We start from the raw sequence: 20277 nt of genomic DNA, 5'->3' as shown, positions 1-20277 counted from the left end.
AGAGGCTGTGACCCTAAGAGGAATGTGAAGACTGGTAAGAAGGGAACATCCTCGCCAGAAGGCACCAAGAGGTGGGTAACTGCCAAAGAAGCCAGAGGTCTGCATAAGTCTGTGGTGACTGGAGGAAGAGTAAAGACAGCAGGGGAGATCAGGAGCACTGACTCAAGTCAGGCCAAAAAAGAGTTGCCTCCCACAACTACAAAGAGCATGCATCACCTCAGCCAAGGCGAGTCTGCCCCTCTGCTGTTGTGAGACCCTATCTAGTGGAGCAGTGTGTGTCCAGCTTTGGAGCCTTCAACACAAGAAGGATATGGATCTGTTGGAGAGTATCCAGAGTGGGGCTAAAGCACCTCTCCTATGAGGACAAGCTGAGGGAGATTAGTCTGTTCAGCCTGGAGAAGAGAAAGCTCTGGGGAGACCTTATAGCAGCTTTCCAGTACCCGAAGAGGGCTACAGGAAAGATGGAGAGTGACTCCTTAAAGGGCCTATGGTGACAGAGCAAGGGGCAATGGTTTTGAACTAGACGAGGGTAAATTTAGATTAGACATTAGAAAGAAGTTGTTTACTATGAGGGTGGTGAGACACTAGAACAGGTTGTCCAGAGAAGTTGTGGACGCCTCATCCCTAGAAGCATTTAAGACCAGGCTGGATGAGACCATGAGCAACCTCATCTAGTAGGAGATATCCCTGGCCATGGCAGAGGGGTTGGAACTAGATGACCTTTAAGGTCCCATCCCACTCAAGCCATTCTACATTGATGATGATAATGTATGTAGTTAGTGGGGCTAATCTAAATAGAAATAACCAATCACAAAAGTGATGCCAATTGTTAGCAAATTGATAGAAATTTAAGTGGGATTTTGCTAATCACATAGTAAGATAAATACATGACAGCTCCTTGGAGAGGTGTGCTAGCTCCGGGGAACTGCCACACATGAAACAAAACACCTCTGCTCTGCCTGTATGCATTGGTGTGTCGCACACAGGGAAATGATGCTGCTATTTGGGTAACGCTTCAAGAGAGGGGACACAAGCCCAAAGAGGCACACACCTGCCCTCCACACTGAGTTGGAATGAGAGCTTTGAAGCCTTTACTCACTCTTGCCTGCAACTGAAGCCAAACTTATTTATTCCATGTACCTGTTCAGAATAATGAACAGCCCTTGCCACAGGAGCCCTTTCCCAACAAGGCCTGTTTGTTCTTCCTAGGATCTGCTCTTCACATTTCCCTTGCCAGCACGGCCATTACCTTTGGTTGGTGCTGCCCTCCTGTTCAGCTCTGCAATTAGCCCAAATGCATGTGGCACAGTGTGTGGAATTCCCACAGCTCTCAAGGAGCAGCTCTGCGTGAGCCATGTCCTGCTGTGGCTCCTACAATGAAGACCCCTTTCCTTAACCCAGGCTCCCCCTGCCATCCTGTTGTTGGTACACATGTACACAGCCCTTCTGCATGTCTTTATCTCCACACATGCAGATGTGAGTCAAGCAGAGCTGGCTGTAAATCAACTAAGAGACCCTGACTCCTGCCCTGGGACCTCATTTCCCACCCCCTTGCAGTGTGAAAGCTGCTCTCACACTGCCTGCAGCAGCACAGCACTAAGGCTTTCCATCACCTTCACCCTGCATGCCATGTTTATGGTGCTGGGACACTTCATGGCACTGAGTGGGTGTTTGAGTTCTTGCAGCAGAGCAGGAGTCAGATGCTCACATTTTCCCCAGGCTGATTTCTAACACTTTGGGCTTAATCCTGCCAAGTTTTCCAGTCCCATTCTAAAATAGCATGTTCTCAAGCATAAAATAACCATGGGATACTGAAATGATTCCTCTGTTACTAGCCTGAACTGAAACAAATCCAACCTCAGCTGAATCAACCCTGCTCCAAACAGAAATAATATCCTTGTTTGATTCTGATTCCCTCAGACCTGAGGGATCTTTATATGATTTAGCTTAACTTCGAATTTACTGAACTTCTATGTGCAGCTGCTTTACAACATTCAAGTATAACCCAAAATATCTGTGAATCACATTGATTCTTAATCTATAGCAGTGTCGGCTTATTTTTTATCGTAAAAGCAATTTGGGGTGCAAATATCCAGTACTCTATATCCTTCTTAAAAACCTTGCTTAACAGGAATATATGCCACACTCACTCCAGAAGGATGGTAAAATTATTTATTCTTACATTAGTTTATGTGTGCAGTGATAACATTTGGCTAGAAAAAAATGCCTGTATTATAGTAAGAGATATTCAAACAACTACAAACTGTCAATAAATACATTAAAAACATTTTGAATGCTGATGTAGAAATACCCTGTTTTAATTTTTTTTAAATTTACCCAGTACAGTATTATTGAAAAGTTTTTTTGGTGTTTTTCATGCAACATTAAAATTCTTCCTGATAATTCATGCTATACAACATTTTTTCTTCGTTAGGAATGGGATGAAATTTTAAATCCTCTTTGCAAGTAGCAAAAATGGCTGAAAATTTTAACATAAATCTCTCAACTGTTGTAATAAAAGATTCAAGAAGATTGTCTTTAAAAAGAACCAACTTCCTCAACTAATTCTTTATAAAAACAGGTGGTATTTCAAAAGGGATGTTTTCATCATCCAGGATGAATCATTTGTGCTTCAGAATTTTAAAAGGAATACTCATGGCAAAAGCCTCAACCCAGCTGGTAAGTAGAGGAGAAACTGCAGTATGGACTGGCTAAAACCAAACATGCTTTCATAATCTGTCCAGAAACACACAAAACACTTATCCACATAACTATGCTGTCACCTATTCTAATAATTAGAAATGTAGTTGTAATGATACTTTGCTCTTTTCATGCTGAAAATTCTCCACAAACATTAAGTAGTCCTAATGCTCCTGCAAGTATTATTATCCCCATTTGACACTTGGGGTGGTGGAGGTGGAGAGGGCTGGCAATTTGCCAGGATACAGACTGCATCTTTTCTTTCTTGCTTCCCTTGATTTTCCAAGTTCTTTATCAATTTCTGTATTTTACACTCAGCATACTGGAGAGTCCCAGTGGGAGCTTTCCAGTAATTATTAGTGGTTATTATGCAAGTGGTGCTGTTTTGAAAGTGAATCATTACAAATATTAAAGTAATAACTGATATGAAGTCCATGTCCAAAGCTTGGGATTGATATCCTAGAATGCCACAGCATTTTCAAACCAAGCTTGCTTTTTTCTGAAACAAAGCGTTAGGGACATGCAGATGAATTCTCTCTGTTGTACAGCCAAAATTACTGTTGAAGTCAGCCGTGGCTGTACAAAAGAATAAAATCTGCTCCTAACCATCTGTCCCTGGGAACACAGAAAGCCCCTACAGTGGTCCAGTACATCTTGACCTCATACAACCAAAAGCTCAAAACAAAAATTTCAGATGTGCTAACTTACCATATGGTACAGAGAGATAATATTTGTGTCTGAATTATGTTCTAGGAACTCTGTGGGAAAGTAAGTGTCTAGCAATGAGACTGCAGATATAAAACGTGGTATTTTGCCTTTGTCTTAGTGTCAGTCCCCAAATTGTGTTATTTCAGTTGATATCAATATCCTGCACAGAAAGGGCATTTTTGATTTTGCCACATTTGCCCTCTTGAATTTTTCACCTTGTACTTTGTGGTCTGTGCACTGTTTTGATTTTTATCCTGCCTAGTTTACTCTAGTCTAAACCTACCTTAGTTTCTTGCTGTCTTTTGGCAAGCTTTGGGTTTGCTCTGCCAGTGGACGGCAGGAGCAATGGATAGTCTTGCAGTATTTCACTACCTGATCTGTGTGAGATTCTGTCACTTGTAATAACAAAATTACTGAGTGTGCAAAAATTACATCTCTCTTGCAGGCACCCAAAAGGCTTTAAAAAGGCACATGTATTCTTTGCCACTTGTTCCTCAGCACCTGATCTTGGTGGTTTTAGTGTGTCTTCATTAAACCTCGCACAGCACACACGTTCCCTTGGGAGGAACTTGGAATAATAATTAAGATCTTCAGATATATAAGATCTTCAGATATATTTCATAGCGGCTGTTACTCAACTGCTGTCTCACCTTTTAACAAATGCCAGAGCTGCATTACCTGTGAGAACTAGGATCTTATGGCAACCTAGTCCATTTTCCTCCTCCTTCTTCAAATACCTCCATTTCTAGCAGAGGAGAACAGTTACATGGGCCTTTTCTCAAGCAGATATCCAAAGCTCTTCCTGTCTTCTCTAGAGTTGGTAGACCAGAAAACATCTCTTTTGTGCAGATTGGGGAGCAAAAGTACAGGAGTTTTGCCACCCTTCTTCCAGCAATGCGGCCAAGAGCTGGCCAGTCTGGCCAAGTACCCTGCTTCTGGTTGTGCCCTGAGAGGTGAGAAGTGCCTATGGCTTCTTTTAGCTTCAGCTGGGGACTGTGGATGTTTATGACCAGTGGAAATCTGTCCCAAGGCACTAGGCAGGAATGGAAAGGACATAACAAAGCTATTGTCACCTGGGGATACTCTATATAGCTGAAATACCTGGCTAGAAAAGTAAGAGACATTAGCATATTCCAATTAAAAAAAAAAAAAAAAGAGAAAAAAAGAAGGGAAAGGCAGGTGTTTTCCCTCCCTGACTGGAACCATTCTTCCTGCTTCAAAAATCCAGGAGGTGAAAGGATCAAGATACGTTGATTCAAATGTACTAAAGTTGAAAGCTTCACTTTCAGACGGGTCATGGCTTCACTTCTGCATGGGGGACAGGAGCCCACAGGCCTGCTTGGGCTCCAAGGGGGCTTACTGGAGGAGTCATTGATTGGTGATTGAAACCAAGCATTCCCTCCAGCCTGGACTGAGCCAAGTCTGGATTTAATGCATGTTCACATCAAATTGGACTCCTAGCTGTCTTAAAAATGCAGTCTTGCAAAAAGAGATTAAAAAAGGAAAGGCTGATGTTTGGGCAACTCATTGTCTGTTACGCAGTCCAAAAGCTTTGAAACATTACTAGCTTGACTAGTGGCAAATCACTATTGCATGGCTGGTAGTGACCAAGAAAGCATTTCTTACTGGTTAAAGCAGTTGCACTGATGGGGCCCGCTTTTCACAATTCTTCCAGATCGGATAAATCCACCACCACTTTCAAAAACAGAGTGTCGTCTCTGATGTAGGTGTTCTTTGTGTTCTCCAAGACCGCGTGTGAAACGAAGCGTGGACATCCAGAGGCAATATTCATTTCTCCATCTGGCCTTTTGAAACTGCTGCTATTGGGGTCAGCTCTAAACACTTCCACAATGTGATTTTTTTTTGCACTTTGGTCCAAAAGCATAAGTGTAACTTTTTGCTTGAAAGGCCACAGTAGCAGCGAGTCAAACTCCCCTCTCATCACTACGAAGTAGAGAGAGACATGTGTTCCTTTTCCTGAGCCATCCCCGTTCAGGTAGGCTCTTGCGCATAACCTGTACCCACAGCGGCTGGTGTAAAAGGGCTGGCTGAATATGGAGAGGACACGGCCTTCCACTGCTTCTTTTTTCTTCATCCTGTAGTCCGTGATTTTCCAGATTAATTTCCCATTGTAGCACGTGCCTTCCAAAAGCTTAAATCGTTCTTCATTTTTATTAAGCTGTGCTTTGTGAATATTGATCTGGAGATCATGTTTGCTGGACTGATCTTCCAAAACAACTAGGGAAGGGGTAGAAGGGAAAAAGAAATTTAAAAAAACAGAGAGAGAAAGGCAAAGAGGAACATTGGGTGAAATAAATCTGTCAGAGCTCTGTGTACAAAGAGCAACCAGGCTTGAGTTGACAATACTGAACTACTCTAGTCTGAGTATAATATAGGCTGGTAACTAGTGTTACTACAGCTGTTAATTTTTTTCAGTTGTAATTGCAGCTTGTAGTTGAATAAGGAAATTCAGTAACTACGAACTGGATGTAATGCTTGTCTATGGACAGTATCACTGCCTACATCACAGCACACCAGCATGATCAGAGCCAGCTCTCTGGCCAGATTTCTCCTGCAGCTCTACAGGAATACAGGAATTCATTGTGGAGCAGGGGAAGGCAGGAGGATGCAGCATGCATGTAAAACCACAGATTGGTCTCATAAAATGAGAAGAAAACACTTTCTAGCCAAGAGTTGCAACTGACTGACTGAAGCATGAAAGCCTCTACCTAGCCACCAGTAAATCAGCAAAAATCCCACACCCATGCAGAAAAGAACTGAAAGTCCCTACACACCCAAGCGCTGGTCATATGTCTCCATCAGGGCAATTGTCTGTTTTACATTTTCAATTGTGTCAAACAAAGGCCTCAAGTCTAATTTGCTTTGTTGCTGGTTTGCCATCTGTATTAGCTGTTTCACTTGTGATTCCAGGCGTGCAGACTTATCCAGGTGACTGGCCAGAGCCTTCCCAGTTCATACCATTGGAAGAGGGTGGAAGCAGAGACAAAAGATATTCATAAAATCAGCCATTTGAAATAAAATAAAGAAGCCTTTGGCATATTAACCATATCAACTAGTCCATTCAACAGTTGTCTGCTGGCTTAAGAATGTATTCAAATGCTCCTTCATAACCGATTCCATGTTTATTGACCAAGAATCCACTCATTACTCAGATCCATTTGCAATCCATCACCTCATTCAACTGATTATTCAAATTTACATTTTTATATTTGCCATGGGGATCTGGACATGAGGATTTTTACAATACCTTTTGCCCAGATCTGATATCCAACCTTGTTAATTGATTAAAGAGAAGACAACACTATATTGTAAAAAAACCAAGAAGGGCATATGAAACATATGGGAAATTTGTTATTGTCCTGGTATCAGTGACAACTCTTACTGCATAAATATATTTCAGGATGCAAGGAAGCAACTAGTAAAAAGGCAAAATAAATGTCTCACCTGTGTGCTTACCATCAAGTTGCTATTTTTACCAAACAGTTGTGTAAACTGCCGGAATTCTTTCTCACACTTTTTAATGGCCTCTGCTAGCTGCTGGATTTTAATCTCTTTACATTCCAGGCTCTTATATAGATCAGATATCTACAGATAGAAAAGAAACCAGGAAAAATGCTAAGGCACACCAAAATACACAACAATTAAATTAAAACATATGTGACTGCATAAAAGAAAGTGGAAAAGTTTACAATGCAAAGCCTTTTACTTAGCTAGATAAAGGACTACTTAATGTACAGTTTGTGGATAAGCACTGGCAACAGCTGAGTGCAAGCTAATCATACTCTTTAATAGATCTCTGTGGCAACAAGTGCAAAGAGACTCATATCTCTCAACCTCATCATGATGATCCACTTGGCTCTATAGTAGGATAATACATACTTAACGGCACGTGTGCATGTGTGTTTCCCTGTGCATATATGTATATATGCATGCATATTTTAGTTTTTTTCCTCTACTGAGGTCTAACCAGTAAAAGAAGTAAGTCAGTAAGGGATATTAATTCCAAAACAAGTTGTAACACTTTGGAGCATTTATTTTTAGCATAAACAAGCAAAAGAGCAAGACAATCATCAGTTTGGACGCATTGACCTTAGTACAATTTGGCATACATCCAGTGTCACCTGCTGAGAGCTGCAGAAATGATTGTGCGTGGAGAGGTGCTCTGCACTATTCTGTGCTACCTCTACAGAGTGGGTGACCTGGGCATTTAAAAGCTCCTTTTTGGAGTAATCTGACTGGACACTGAAACTGTAAAATACTTTATCTCCAAACCTTGTATCCACTGTAAGCAGAGACTGAAAACAAGTGAGATGAGCAATGGCAACGAGCCTCCCACCATACTCAGTGGAGACTAGACATGTCTGAGCACAGGGAGGTTTCTATCTGATTGACTGACTTCACTAGAAGAGATTATTCTGACTTCTGAGTCATTGAAAGACAATAAAAATAATCTTTTAAAATGTAGCTGACCCAAACCAGGTAACAAATGTCAAATCTCATATCATCCTCCAACCAGCCAAGAACTGCTGAAGAGTGTTTGCTAAATCTGACTTACCTGTTCTTCCAGCCGGGAGTTCTTGTCTAAAATCTGCAGCATGTGCTCCCTCAGGGCACTGTTTTCATGTTCAGCAAGTTTCCCTCTTTTAACCTTAGTGACGCAAATGGGGAAGTGAAAGAATACAATAATAAGATATGCACATTTTTTGAAGCTGATAGTGAAAAATTTATTGATGCAAGCATTTAAAATGTGCTCTGAAAGTGAGGGAATGGCAGTCCTGATTCTCAAGTACAGGATCTTAGCCAACACTAGAAATGGTTGTGAAAGAAAAAAACTAGTGATTATGATTAACTGCTCCAGCTGGTTTGAGAAACAAATTCCAGTCCCAGTGCAAATAAGATCCATAAAACTGTACCTTTGCAAGACAGCCATACTGCTTATATGGGCAGTCCACTTCTGCCTCAGGACAAACCATGTGGTGTTTGTCAATCTGCAGATATTAACAAAGAAACTTGCAATGAAATGAATACTAAGTAACTTGCCACACTGATAACATCTGAATGCCTGCATAAAGGATGAGCAAAGATCAGTGTCATGGTCCCACCAATCACATAAACAGGGAAATGAGTATTCAGAGTCAATAAGCAAGCCAGATACTTTTCCAGACTGCCAAGATGCCAATGGTTGCGGTAACCAAATACTTTCTTTATCAAATGGGACATATCATAGAAGCATAGAATTGCCTGATTGGAAAAGACCAACCACAACCTAACATCTCCCAGTACGTAATTGTTAGACCATGTCCCTAAGCACCTTATCCAAACATTTTTTTAAACACCTCCAGGGTTGGTGACTCCACTACCCTGGGAAGCCCTTAGGTCCATTTTATGACCAAACAATGAAGTTTTATTGGCATGGGCCAATGTGGTCTGCAACATAACTTTCAGTTGTAATAAACATGTGTGATTTGCTGAATCACAGTACATGAGAAAAATAATAGTACCTCTTTTTTCAGAATAATTTGTGAACAGTTTCGGAGACAAGGCACAGGGTAATCAGGACAGTCATTTTCTTCATGATTCTGGGGAAAAAGAAGCAAACAAGGCAACAGTTTGCATTTCTGTATAGTAGTATATGTAAAGGAAGACATGCAAAAAGTAATTCCAAACATACGTGTGCAAAGCCCCACATCACACTGCCCTTCATCAGAGAACAACAGTAGTTGGCATTATTTAAAGCACATTTATTATACTTTCTCCTTCAGCTATTCAGCAAAATTTTGATTCAGGAGTTGTTAAGCCACATTGCAATGCTGGAAACTTTTCACTCAGCAACACTAAGAGGAAGCATACACGATGGATTCCCAGGAAATGCTTTTAAATCTTACCTTTATGTTAATTAACACCACATATTTATTACAGTACTGGCACATTTCTTCTCGAAATTTACAGTGCTGGCTTAAATGCTCTTTTAGGTCTTTCCGAAGAATTTGTTCACAACATCCATCATTAGTGCATTGCACACTTTCAAACAAACACTGCTGAAGATGCTCCTGCAATGTGCCACAGCAAATTAAACCCCAACATATTTCATTGCATCTGCAGACCCACACAACATTCATCAGCTTGGTAACAAACAAAACTTCAAATACTTCTTCCTCCATAAACTTTCTCCTTTTCCAAGTTCCAAACTAAAGTGAAGAGTCCTTCGTATGACTGCCAATTTTCATGCAATTGACATACCAAGGAAAGGCCCAAATGGCCATTATGTCTTGAAAAGTTTTCTTGAATCAACCATCACATGGCACTTAAACATACAGAAGGTATGTATAGATGCTGTGGGTATACTAACGCTACATAAAGCAAGTGGTTCTTATTAAACAAATAACCTAAGGCAATGCTGGAACAAGCTAACAGAATATTTTGAGCTAAAGCACAATCTGTGTACATAAACCAGACTGCTACAGTAGCTTTGAATTCTGAAGACAATCGCTGCAATTTAGCTTATCAGGAATACACAGAGTTCACATGAAAATCAAAGGCTCCAAAATCTGGTCAAACTGACCTGATATCGTCCCAGAATTATTTTTGAATTGCAGTCAGGAGTGTTTTTGCAAAACACGTGCAAGTTGAGGACCTCTCTTTTACAGCAGTTGTCTTTGAACACCTGTAAATGATGCAAACCAGTCTTCATATGCAGCCACATAGAATGTTATAAAGAATATAAAAAAGCAGACCATCACAACAAATCTTTCAAGCACATAAATGTAGACTCCATAATTTTTTAGTATGGTTCTTGATAATTCATACTGAAAATGTGTACTTAAAAAAAAATTAAACATATATGAATTTTATAACTAGCATAGTGCCAGCAGGTTAGTAGCTCACGAGCTACAAAACCACTGCCAGAGCCTGCCTGTATCCAGAAGAAAGCAGCTGGAGCTAACAGGGCCCCAAAGCCAAACTATCTCTGTGTGTGGTCCTCCCAAGTTCAAGCAGTGCAGTGCAGTGCACGGTTTGGGATGGAGATATCCCTTCTATAGACTCTAGGAAACACCATCTTTCCCAATTGTTTATGCAGAAGCAAATTAAGCCCTCAGAGCAAAACTTCCAGACTTATTTAGAGATCCTCATGTAAGGAACATCACAAAGGTGATCACTATTGCACTACTGGATCAAAACTTGCAGAATGTAGAAGACAGCAAATGAAAACCAAAAATCTGATTGCAATTTCCTGTCAGGAGTAGAAAAGAGAGAAAGGTTCTGGCAGGACCAAGTCTGCAGCATACTTTCAAGTATTGGCATATAATTAAGGACAAATGAGTGAATCACAAATATAAAATTACAGAGATAAAAATATCAATAGTTTGCAAAATAAGAAGCAGGAATTTATCATGTCCTCTGAAAAGTTTCCCAAAAGTAAATTAAGTCTGCAAGGTCAATAAGATATAATGCAATGGGTTAAGGCAGCAAATTATAACAAAGTGAAAACAATCAAATAAAGGAGTCAGGGCACTAAAAAGGCACTTTTTCACTAAAAAAGACATCTGATGACTAGGGAGCATTTAAAACTTTCTGAAATTCTTTGGCATTTTACTGAAAATACAAAGGACTACAATAAAATAACTTCACAACATGAGGTATAAAAATAAAGCTTTAGCTATACATCTATACTTTCTCTCTAGGAGAGTATCATGAATATGCTTCTTCCCTTAGCATAATTTCAGAGACAAAAGCTGCTCTGCCCTGAGGACTAACAGAATAAAAGCCATCTTCTTCTCATCTGTCTTGTTTTCTTCCATGCAGATGTTGACTGCTGAAGCGATACTACAGCCACTTACCTCATGCATTTTTATTGTTTCTTTGTCAACAGGACAGGTGGGTACTGCATTCAGCTCTCTAGATTAAAGAAAGAGTCATGTTAACCCACAGAAAATTTGATTTGTTTTATGAAATTGGGCTATGCTAGAATCTGACTGTGGCTAGATATCATAATAAACACTCTCATCTGGTAACCACACAGCCAAATTGTGCCCACAGCAATAAGAAGGCACTAGCTGCAACAGTAAATATGTAAGAGAAAGCAGAGTTTGTCCTATGAGTGTTAATAAGATGGTTTTAATTACGAGGACTTTGTACCTCTCTGGCCATCTGCTGCTCACAAATGTCATATCTGAAAAACTCCTGTTGTATGCATTAAACCCAGTCTTTGCCTAGTGCAAGTTACACCAGTAAAAGAAGATCCAGTGGCTTCTGTCTTAAAAGGCTTCTGGAATTCCTACGGCAAAGGATAGGAAAACACTTCTTGAGGCAGTGCAAAAGTGCAAAAGGAAGGCAACCCAGAGAGAGAAAGCAGAAAACATGAGGCATCAAAAATTAATAAGAGGTAAATGGCAACATCTATCCACATAAACAGGCTCCTCTGCAACCTCCTCAGGCCACACCCTGCTCTTGGGTACAACAAACAGTATGTAATCTGTTTCCAGACAGGTCTGCAGGATAAATTTATATCTGCAGGTAAATCCCAAGAGAATGGAAGTCAGCAGCCTTGTGATCTGACTGTAGTACCAGGTAACACTAATTTCAGTTTCATAACCCCAGTAAAATAATTGAAATTATGCAGAAGGAAATTAAAATAGCTTAATCTAAACCACCAGTGCCAATACCATGAGAAATTAATGTAACAAATTAATCTGAACAGCACAATGCTAGACAGACAGATTGAAACAGTTTTCGTCAGAAAAGCTTTCATCAGCAATTTCTTTACACTGACTTCCCTGCAGTTACTCAAGTACTCATCTCTGGCACCAGATAAAGCCTTTAAAGACACCTTCAAAACACTTAGCCTGCAGTCATTTTATTCAACAGTCTATTGTCACTTTCAGTGTTTTATCAGATCAGTACTGTGATTTTGGCATTTCTGCTGATTTATAGAAGATATTGCCCTATTTTTAGAAGGGGGAGCACAGGGAGCTTGCAGATGCAGGTGGAGTTTGTACTGACCTCAAAGAAATAATGCACTGCTGGCAAAATCGGTGCCCGCATCCCGTCTGGTGGGGATTGTGAAGCACGAGGTGGCAGTAGGCACACTTGTACCTGTCTTCTAAGGTTTCAACAAAGTTGTAGTCAGCATCAGGCTCGAAGTCAAGAGAGATGGCACTGGCAGAGTTCTGGCGCATGAAGATGCCCGAAAGAGCATTGGGTTCGTCACAGGCCATGGGAGCTGCACTGAGAACACAGGAAGAATCCCTTCAAGTATTCACCAGCTGCCACACTGCCTCAGCTACTGCTTGCAGCAGGCTGCCCTTGCAGGAGGGTTGTCATCTACAGAAGGATGTGACGAGTTTTGGAGGGAACTCTGGCATCAACTATGGAAAACAGTGAAGTGCTCAGAGAACCACAAAGCAGTGGTTATAAAAAATGCATTAAAGCACACCTCTTTGAAAAGAGACTCGCTAACTGAAAATTGTTCCACAGAACAGAGATCTTGATGGGGCTTTGTCAGTTTTGGGTTTGCTGGGGTTTTTTTAAGTTTTGTTTGTTTGTTTGTTTTTGTTACCATTTTCTTACAGCAACTCTCGGTCTCAAAAAAACTACAAGAGTCACAGACATGGTTAGGGAAAGCAGAGGCCAAGTCTTGGCCGTAATGTCTGCCAGGAAAGTCTACACTTAATACAGAGCCCACCCACATGAATTCACAATTTCACTGCACTGGTTCAAGCAGGAGGTAGCTTTGTGGTTCACAGCAAGGAGCACAGAAAAAAAAGGCAAGGGGATTTTACCTTCAGTTTAGGTGTTCCATGAGTCAAAGTCTCTTAACTTGACATCTTTCTTTTTCCTGTTGATCACTCATTTACAGTAGTAAACTCTAATACTGTTTTTTCAACATTTTACTTAATTATGTGCAGGTTTTTGAGTGTATTAATCCTGCCTGAAAGAAGCAATGTGGGGAAAAAAAAGAAAGAAAGAAAAGCAAGACTGCAATCAGAATTGTGATGTTAATTTTTTCTTTCAACCTACCTAGGCTCATACAAAGCACAGGAATGCAATGTTAATTTTATAATTGGAAAAACTAGAAATATTTGTTTCTAGATAAAGTCATAAACCTTGAGATTTGCTACCAATCCCTCAATCTTGCAGTAATTCTTTTTCAAGTAGCTCTAGACCTAGAGCTGCTCTGGTTTTCACTTCTTGTGTGCTTGCATTCAGAAGTTATTTTTTCCTTACAGGATGTGTATAAAAAGCACAACGTACCTGAGGTCTCAAGATTGTTTTAGGGTGAAAGTGTCCAATTTTATAGCTGTGCTGTGGGGTGCTAGTTCTCTGTGTGCATCATCCACCCTGTCAGTCACTTGAGTCACTCTTCCTGGCATCGGCACCTCTCTGAGAGCTCTGACTCAGCTTCTGTAAGGTCATCCAGGGTATCTGCTGCAGGGCCAACACATCATCATTAATAACCTTGCAGCTGGCACAAAATAGCGTGCCAGGTACTGACATGCTGCTCTGCCTCACTGCTGCAGGGATTCCTGTCCCACAAAACCAGTGATTAGTGCTGTGCTACGCACAGCTTATGCACTGCCATGGACCACCTTAGGCTTCAGAAAGTAACATCCATTTTCCCTTCTACTTTAATATCCTATACTGAATGAAGAAATCCTGCAAACAGATAAAGTACCTGATTCAAAACCAAGCCAAAACATTTAACTAGAAGAGATGTGTTTCACAGCAAACATTAACGTTCTCCTGTAACTCAGAACCCTCATCCATGCTTGTACACAGCTTGTAAGAGCCTTTCTGCTCTCCACCAGGCTGAATGTCAGACTTAACTCCAGCACAACTGATCATCTAACATTGGTAACCCACAGGACTACAAGCCATAATCACATACCAGGCATAAAGACTTATTATTCCAAATGGAATTTGCAAATTACCCTGTTTGGTCTCTCCAATGCCTTCTGCTTCAAACCAGAGATGACTGTTCCTGGTCTTCCTTTCATTTTTAAACAGCTATCTTTTTCTCCTCTGAAAATGGGGTTCCTGCTTCTCTTATGCTTAGTAAGGAGCGGTTCTACCTTTTTTCCTCACATCAACCAGAGACACCAAAGCACAGCCTGAGGGATTACCAGCCTCATGCCTGGGCTGCCTCAGTAGCAGATGCCAGCAGCAGAGTGTGCCTGATGCTTCAAAGGCAGATGGTGAGCTGTCACCATTAACTTCTACAGCACAGACTACCAACAGGACAAATTACCTGCAAATTCATTCAGACGCAGCTGGTGAGGACCCCAAAACTGTCCTCTCCCATTTTTATGGCATCCAATTTCCTGAGGATTCCAGGACTTATACCATCTGATGGTATAGTTTAGAAGTTAGTACCACACATTAAAAACGAATAAAAATTCATGTTTTACCTATGTTGCCTTTAAGGGTTTACCTTAACTCCAGCAGTACTTCCAGCTGGAGTGAACAATGTTACAGATGTTTTAGGCCACAAAGTTATGGAATGCATCAAGAATAAACAGTCAAACAGTCAACAGCCCAAAATCTCAACCAGAAACTCCTTCAGAGCTCTTGCCGCTCATTAAATCAACCACATTCTTTCCCAGCTCTTTCTGTGAGGAGTGGCTCTGCTGTGGTACTGCCTTCCAACTCTCTTGCTGAAATGAGAGACTTTTGTCTCCTTAAATGCCTTCATGATGCACCCAAGCCAGATCCCATGCCTAAAAATAGAGATTCTTGGCATCTCCATGAAAGCTCCTCCTCCACCTCAGCCTTGCTCAGTGGTGTGTTGCACAGCTGAGGACATCTCAGGACACAGGAAGGAGCACTTGAGGTGAAAAGCAATTCCTGCCTGCCTGCTGAGAGGGCAGAACAGAGACCCCTGGGTGCCCAGAAGACTGAGGACCACTGCCAGTTTTGCAGGAGATTTGCAGCTATTTTGCCCCAGGAGAGGGCTTGTGGATGGGTAAAGACCCAAGGCAGAGAGGTGCCTGTGTGAATCAGCTGGGGAGATGTGCTCAGTTGAGCCAAGAAACATCAGCTCTGTGCCAGACCTACTGCCAGCCAGCACTCAGCAGGCTGAGTCTCCAAACCATCACAGGCAGTGTGTTGTAATTCCCATCTCAGCACCCACTGATCAAGTTGGATTGCAGAAGCTCTTTTTTTACAGCCTGCTTCCAGTGCCTGTGCCCATGCTCTCTGAAGTGAAACAAAAGGGAAACCATCAGGAGAAAAAGTGCCTTTTTTGTGACAGCAAGAGCATGTCAGCAGTTAACTGAATCCATTTCCTGATGATGCTAATAGCTGCCCAGCTAGCAGAGGAGGTACACTTTCACTTTTGCCTATTCACAGCTAGCAGCAACGGTAAGATGCACTTTCTCTGCACACACTGCAATTTTTCAGCATGTGTTGTGTGAACTGTTTTAAAATACTAGAGAGCAGCAGACCCATACTGCATAATGATACTCTTGTGGCAGATGCACAAAACAGGCAGCAAATGGATGTTCACTGCAACTCCACTGTAACAGCGTACACAAAACCCCCCACCCAATCTATGGACACGGAAAATCTACATGTCAAAAGAAATGGATTTCCATATAGTTTGCTGATGACATGAAACTGGGAGGGGTGGCTGATACACTGGAAGGCTGAGATGCCATCCAATGAGATTTGGACAGGCTGGAGAGCTGGGTGAAGGGGAACTCGATCAAGTTCAATAAGGACAAGTACAGAGTTCTGCATCTAGGGAGAAATAACACCAGGCACCAGTACAGACTGGGGATCATCCTGCTGGAAAGCAGCTCCATGGAGAAAGACTTAGTCCTAGTAGAGGTCCTAGTAGACAGTAAGTTATCTGTGGGACAACAATGTGCCTTTGTGGCCAAGAGGACCAACGTCATCCTGGGGTGCATCAAGAAAAGTGTGTCCAGCAGGTTTAGGGAGGATCTCCTCCCCCTCTACTCTGCCCTGGTGAGACCCCACCTGGAAAACTGTATTCAGTTTTTGGGCTCCCCAGTTCAAGATAGACAGGGAGATACTGGAGAGAGTCCAATGGAGAGCTACAATAATGATTAGGGGACTTGAACATCTCTTATATGAATAAAGACTGAGAGAACTGGGGCCCTTTCGTCTTGAGAAGGCTGAGAGGGGATTTTATTAATGTTTATAAATCTCTGAGGGGTGGGCATCAAGATAAAAGTGCCAGGCTCTTTTCAGTGGTGCCCAGTAATAGGGAGAGGAACAATGGTTATAAATTGGAACACAGCAAGTTCCACCTCAGCAACTGTGAGGGTGGTGGAGCACTGGAACAGGCTGCCCAGAGAGGCTGTGGAGTCTCCTTCTCTGAAGACTTTCAAAACTCACCTGGATGCATTCCTGTGTGACCTACTCTAGATGATGCTACTTTGGCAATGCAGTGCTGGACTAGATGATGTCTAGAGGTTCCTCCCAACCCTTAATATTCTATGATTCTATACTGAAATAAACTGAGTTAATTCTAACTTCACATAGAAGAGCAGTTAGAAGAGCATAGAAGCTAAGCCCTATAAACAACTATAGAAGAGTGAGCGCACAATGGCAGCACAGTCTAAAGAGCTCCCAGTTCCACCTTCCCATTATTTCAGCATCCCATCCTTGCCCATACCAACTGCAGCAACAACCAAAACATTTCTGGAACAACTCTTTATATAAAGGTGTTGTTTGCTTTAACCTCACTGGAAATGATCCAAGGGGGAGAATTTTCTCTAAAAAAATAAACTTCCTTAAATGTGGGCTATCCTGGTTTAGCTACCACCACAGCAAATGGAGCCCAGAAGCTTTCCATTGAAATGCTCCATAGTTAGCATGTTTTAACATTCAGAAACTGAAAAAGGCATGAGCAGAACATGATAATAAGGAGAAAAATCAGGATGGACATGAAATTACAGTAACATTTTTAAAGCCATGTTCAAACAGTTCCCTTCCAGCAGCACTGCTGCCTGTCTATGGAGCCAGCAGTCAGAATGGAGAGGTGTACAATGCTGATATCACACTGAACTATTGTGGACAGATTAACATTTTTTTAACAACACAACTATACTTACTGCACACAGAGAAAGTTATCCCTATAACATGATTGCTCTTTTTAAAGATACTGCGTTTTCCTGTTTTCTTTCATGCAAAGCCAAGCCAAGTTGCAGAGGAGAACTATGTCAGACATTGTCACCAATCTGGTCATCACACACAGACAAGAAGACAGAATCCTTGGTCCTGCTGTCCAGCAAATAGGGGCTGAGAGGAGGCCTTCTGACAGGTTTGCAGTGTGAGGGGAGGGTAACACTCGGAGAGCCTCCCGGGCCAGGGTATTGCTCACTAAAAAGCACTATGATTGCTTCCTTCCTTACCATGCTTCCATGAAACATATACAACATGGCTTAAAACAAAAGTTACACGCTTGCACTCCTATACACCTAGCTCTAGTTCAGCTTTACTGCTTTGCCCTAAGGCACTTGGTAGGGACACATCTTAGAAGATACCCTGTTCCTCCCTGTAATAATATATATATATATATATATATATTTAATATTTAATATTTCTGGTGGTGGTAACTTCAGACATTGCTGTAACTTATTTACTTATAAGTAAATAACTTATTTAAGTTATATTCTAAGTAAGTACTTATAAGTTACTGCTGTAACTTATTTACAAAGTATATTTATAGGTTCTGTTATTCAGTTGTGGGTATACACTCTACATACAAGGAATATGAAGACAGTTAAATGATTTAAGCACAAATCTGAGAATTTAAATTGGAAATAAAGGTGCTGCAATCTGCAGTTTCCCACAAGGGGGATTCTGTAGCAAATTAGCTGGCTACTCATGGCTTGCTCCACTGTCTGGTACCTTCCCAGATGCTGTGACTATAATTCAAGTGGCTCTTGGCTCGGAGGGGGCTAAGGAGCCTCTCTCCTCTTGTGCCCAGTTCATGGGCTGCAGCAGTGAAGCTCTTCTGGGATTCAGTTCTCTCAGGGCTTTTGCCCTTTCTGCCTCTGGCACAGGGTTCTCAGAGTATTGGTTGCCTTCGTCCAGGTGCAAAGCCCAGGTGTGGTTTGGCTGTTAGGACAAGCTCTTCAGCTGCAATTCTGGCAGCATTTGGCTCTTGTTGCTTGCTTGTTGAGAAGGCAGCAAATTGCCTACCTTCTTGGCTGGTTTAAACACTGTCCAAAGACAATGTCCTTTGGTAACAGAGAAACCTGATAACTGAACCCATAGGATGGGGCATATCCAAACATGGCCAGGGGCACACACAGTTCACAGGCGTGTTACAAGGTTAGTTACATGTGCTACACATTTACCTGGACCATCTCGACCCCAGGAAGTGTCCAGGTTTGCACATTCACATGTGTTTAACTCATTGTCTGGGTTAGGGCATGTTTTGGGGTTTGTGCCTTCAGGACACTCCCTTGGAAAATTATCTGCCTTTTATGGTGCATCAGAACTGTAAGCCTGTTTTAGTCACAGTGGGGAAAGTTTGCTGAAATTTGGAGCTTTAAGACCAGTTCATTTCACTGGGAGCTGCCAGGCAGAAATATTGTGGAGTGGAACATAACTTGCATTAAAATAACCTTCTCCAAGCTGATTTATAAGCTAGGTAGATGAGCTGCCTGCAGTATTTTTGAATTAAAATAACAAAGTTACATGATTTACTACTAATATAAAATCCTCCACACACAGAAAAAAACTCACAAACCCAAACAAAACCACCAGCACCACCCCCACCAAAACCAAACAAACACAAACAAACAAACAAAACAAACAAAAAACCCACTACAGTTTGCAGACAAGAAATATATGGAATCATAGAATTGTTTGGGTTGGAAGGGATCTTCAAAAGTCATCTTGTCCAACCCCTCTCCAGTGAGCAGGGACATCTTCAACTAAACCAGGTTGCTCAGATCTCTGTCATTCATCCCAGGAATGTTTCCAGGGATGTGATTTTTACCACCTCTCTGGGCAACATGTTCCAGTGTCCTGTTCCCTTTTCACCCTCACTGTAAAAATATTCTTCCTTATCTATTCTGAATCTACCTTATTTAGTTTAAAACCTCATCCTGTCACAACACGCCCTGCTAAGAAGTCTGTCCCCATCTTTCTTATGGGCCCCCTTTAAGCACAGAAAGGCTGAAATAAGGCTTTCTCTTCTCCAGGCTGAACAACCCCAATTCTCTCAGCCTGTCCTCATAACAGAGGCATTCCAGCCTTTGATCATTTTTGAGGTTCTCCTCTGGAACCACTCCATTGAAACTAGACTTCATCTTTTCTTTCTTTTTTTTCTTTTTTTAAAGATTTAGATTACGACACAGATAGATTTTAAAAACGTTTTTTAAAAGTTGCACTTTTACAGCTAACAAAGTGTGTCTGGTGCTGAAGTAGGTTTGACTTTACAGCCAGCTTGCGTATTTGCTACATATACTGTTTCCCCTGGATCACCTAACCATTCACTAATTTTGTGTTATCAAGAAATCTCTCTAACCAATACAATACTGTAGAGGAATATGGAAAACTTTTGCCTTAAAATAATCTCATCCACAGAGGGAAAAGAACTTTATTCCCATCACTTCTGTAGCAGTGCCTGGATATTTTACCACCTTCCTGACCGTCAACAGAACTTTGGGTAAGAAGGCACTACCACTCACCCCTACAACATCACGGCACTGCTTTGCTGGTTCAGGGCGTGAGCTCGGTTCCTGAGGTGTATCAGGGTCTGCAACCTTCCCTCAGTGCAGCCCTGCACCATTCATATCCCCACATGCCACAGCTCACACCTGAAGAGCCCTTCAGAGATGAGAAACAGTTCTAGCTAAATTAGGCTCCTGC

At 41.6% G+C, this 20277-nt stretch overlaps 1 protein-coding gene across 1 annotated transcript; it reads right to left on the bottom strand.

Moving 5' to 3' along the window:
* Positions 1–5068: 5068 nt before the first annotated feature.
* Positions 5069–12644, bottom strand: TRAF5 (TNF receptor associated factor 5). Its single transcript, XM_054399083.1, has 10 exons — positions 12430–12644; positions 11268–11325; positions 9992–10093; positions 9315–9479; positions 8931–9008; positions 8343–8417; positions 7985–8077; positions 6874–7014; positions 6204–6372; positions 5069–5646 (listed from the first exon to the last, which is right to left on the bottom strand). The coding sequence occupies exons 1-10, from the start codon at positions 12642–12644 to the stop codon at positions 5069–5071; spliced, it is 1674 nt and encodes a 557-aa protein (XP_054255058.1).
* Positions 12645–20277: the final 7633 nt, after the last annotated feature.

This window comes from Indicator indicator, chromosome 2 (genome assembly GCF_027791375.1).
Source record: "Indicator indicator isolate 239-I01 chromosome 2, UM_Iind_1.1, whole genome shotgun sequence".
NCBI lineage: Eukaryota > Metazoa > Chordata > Aves > Piciformes > Indicatoridae > Indicator > Indicator indicator.
Note: the sequence above shows the minus strand (reverse complement) of the source record. Positions and strands in the feature narration are given on the sequence as shown.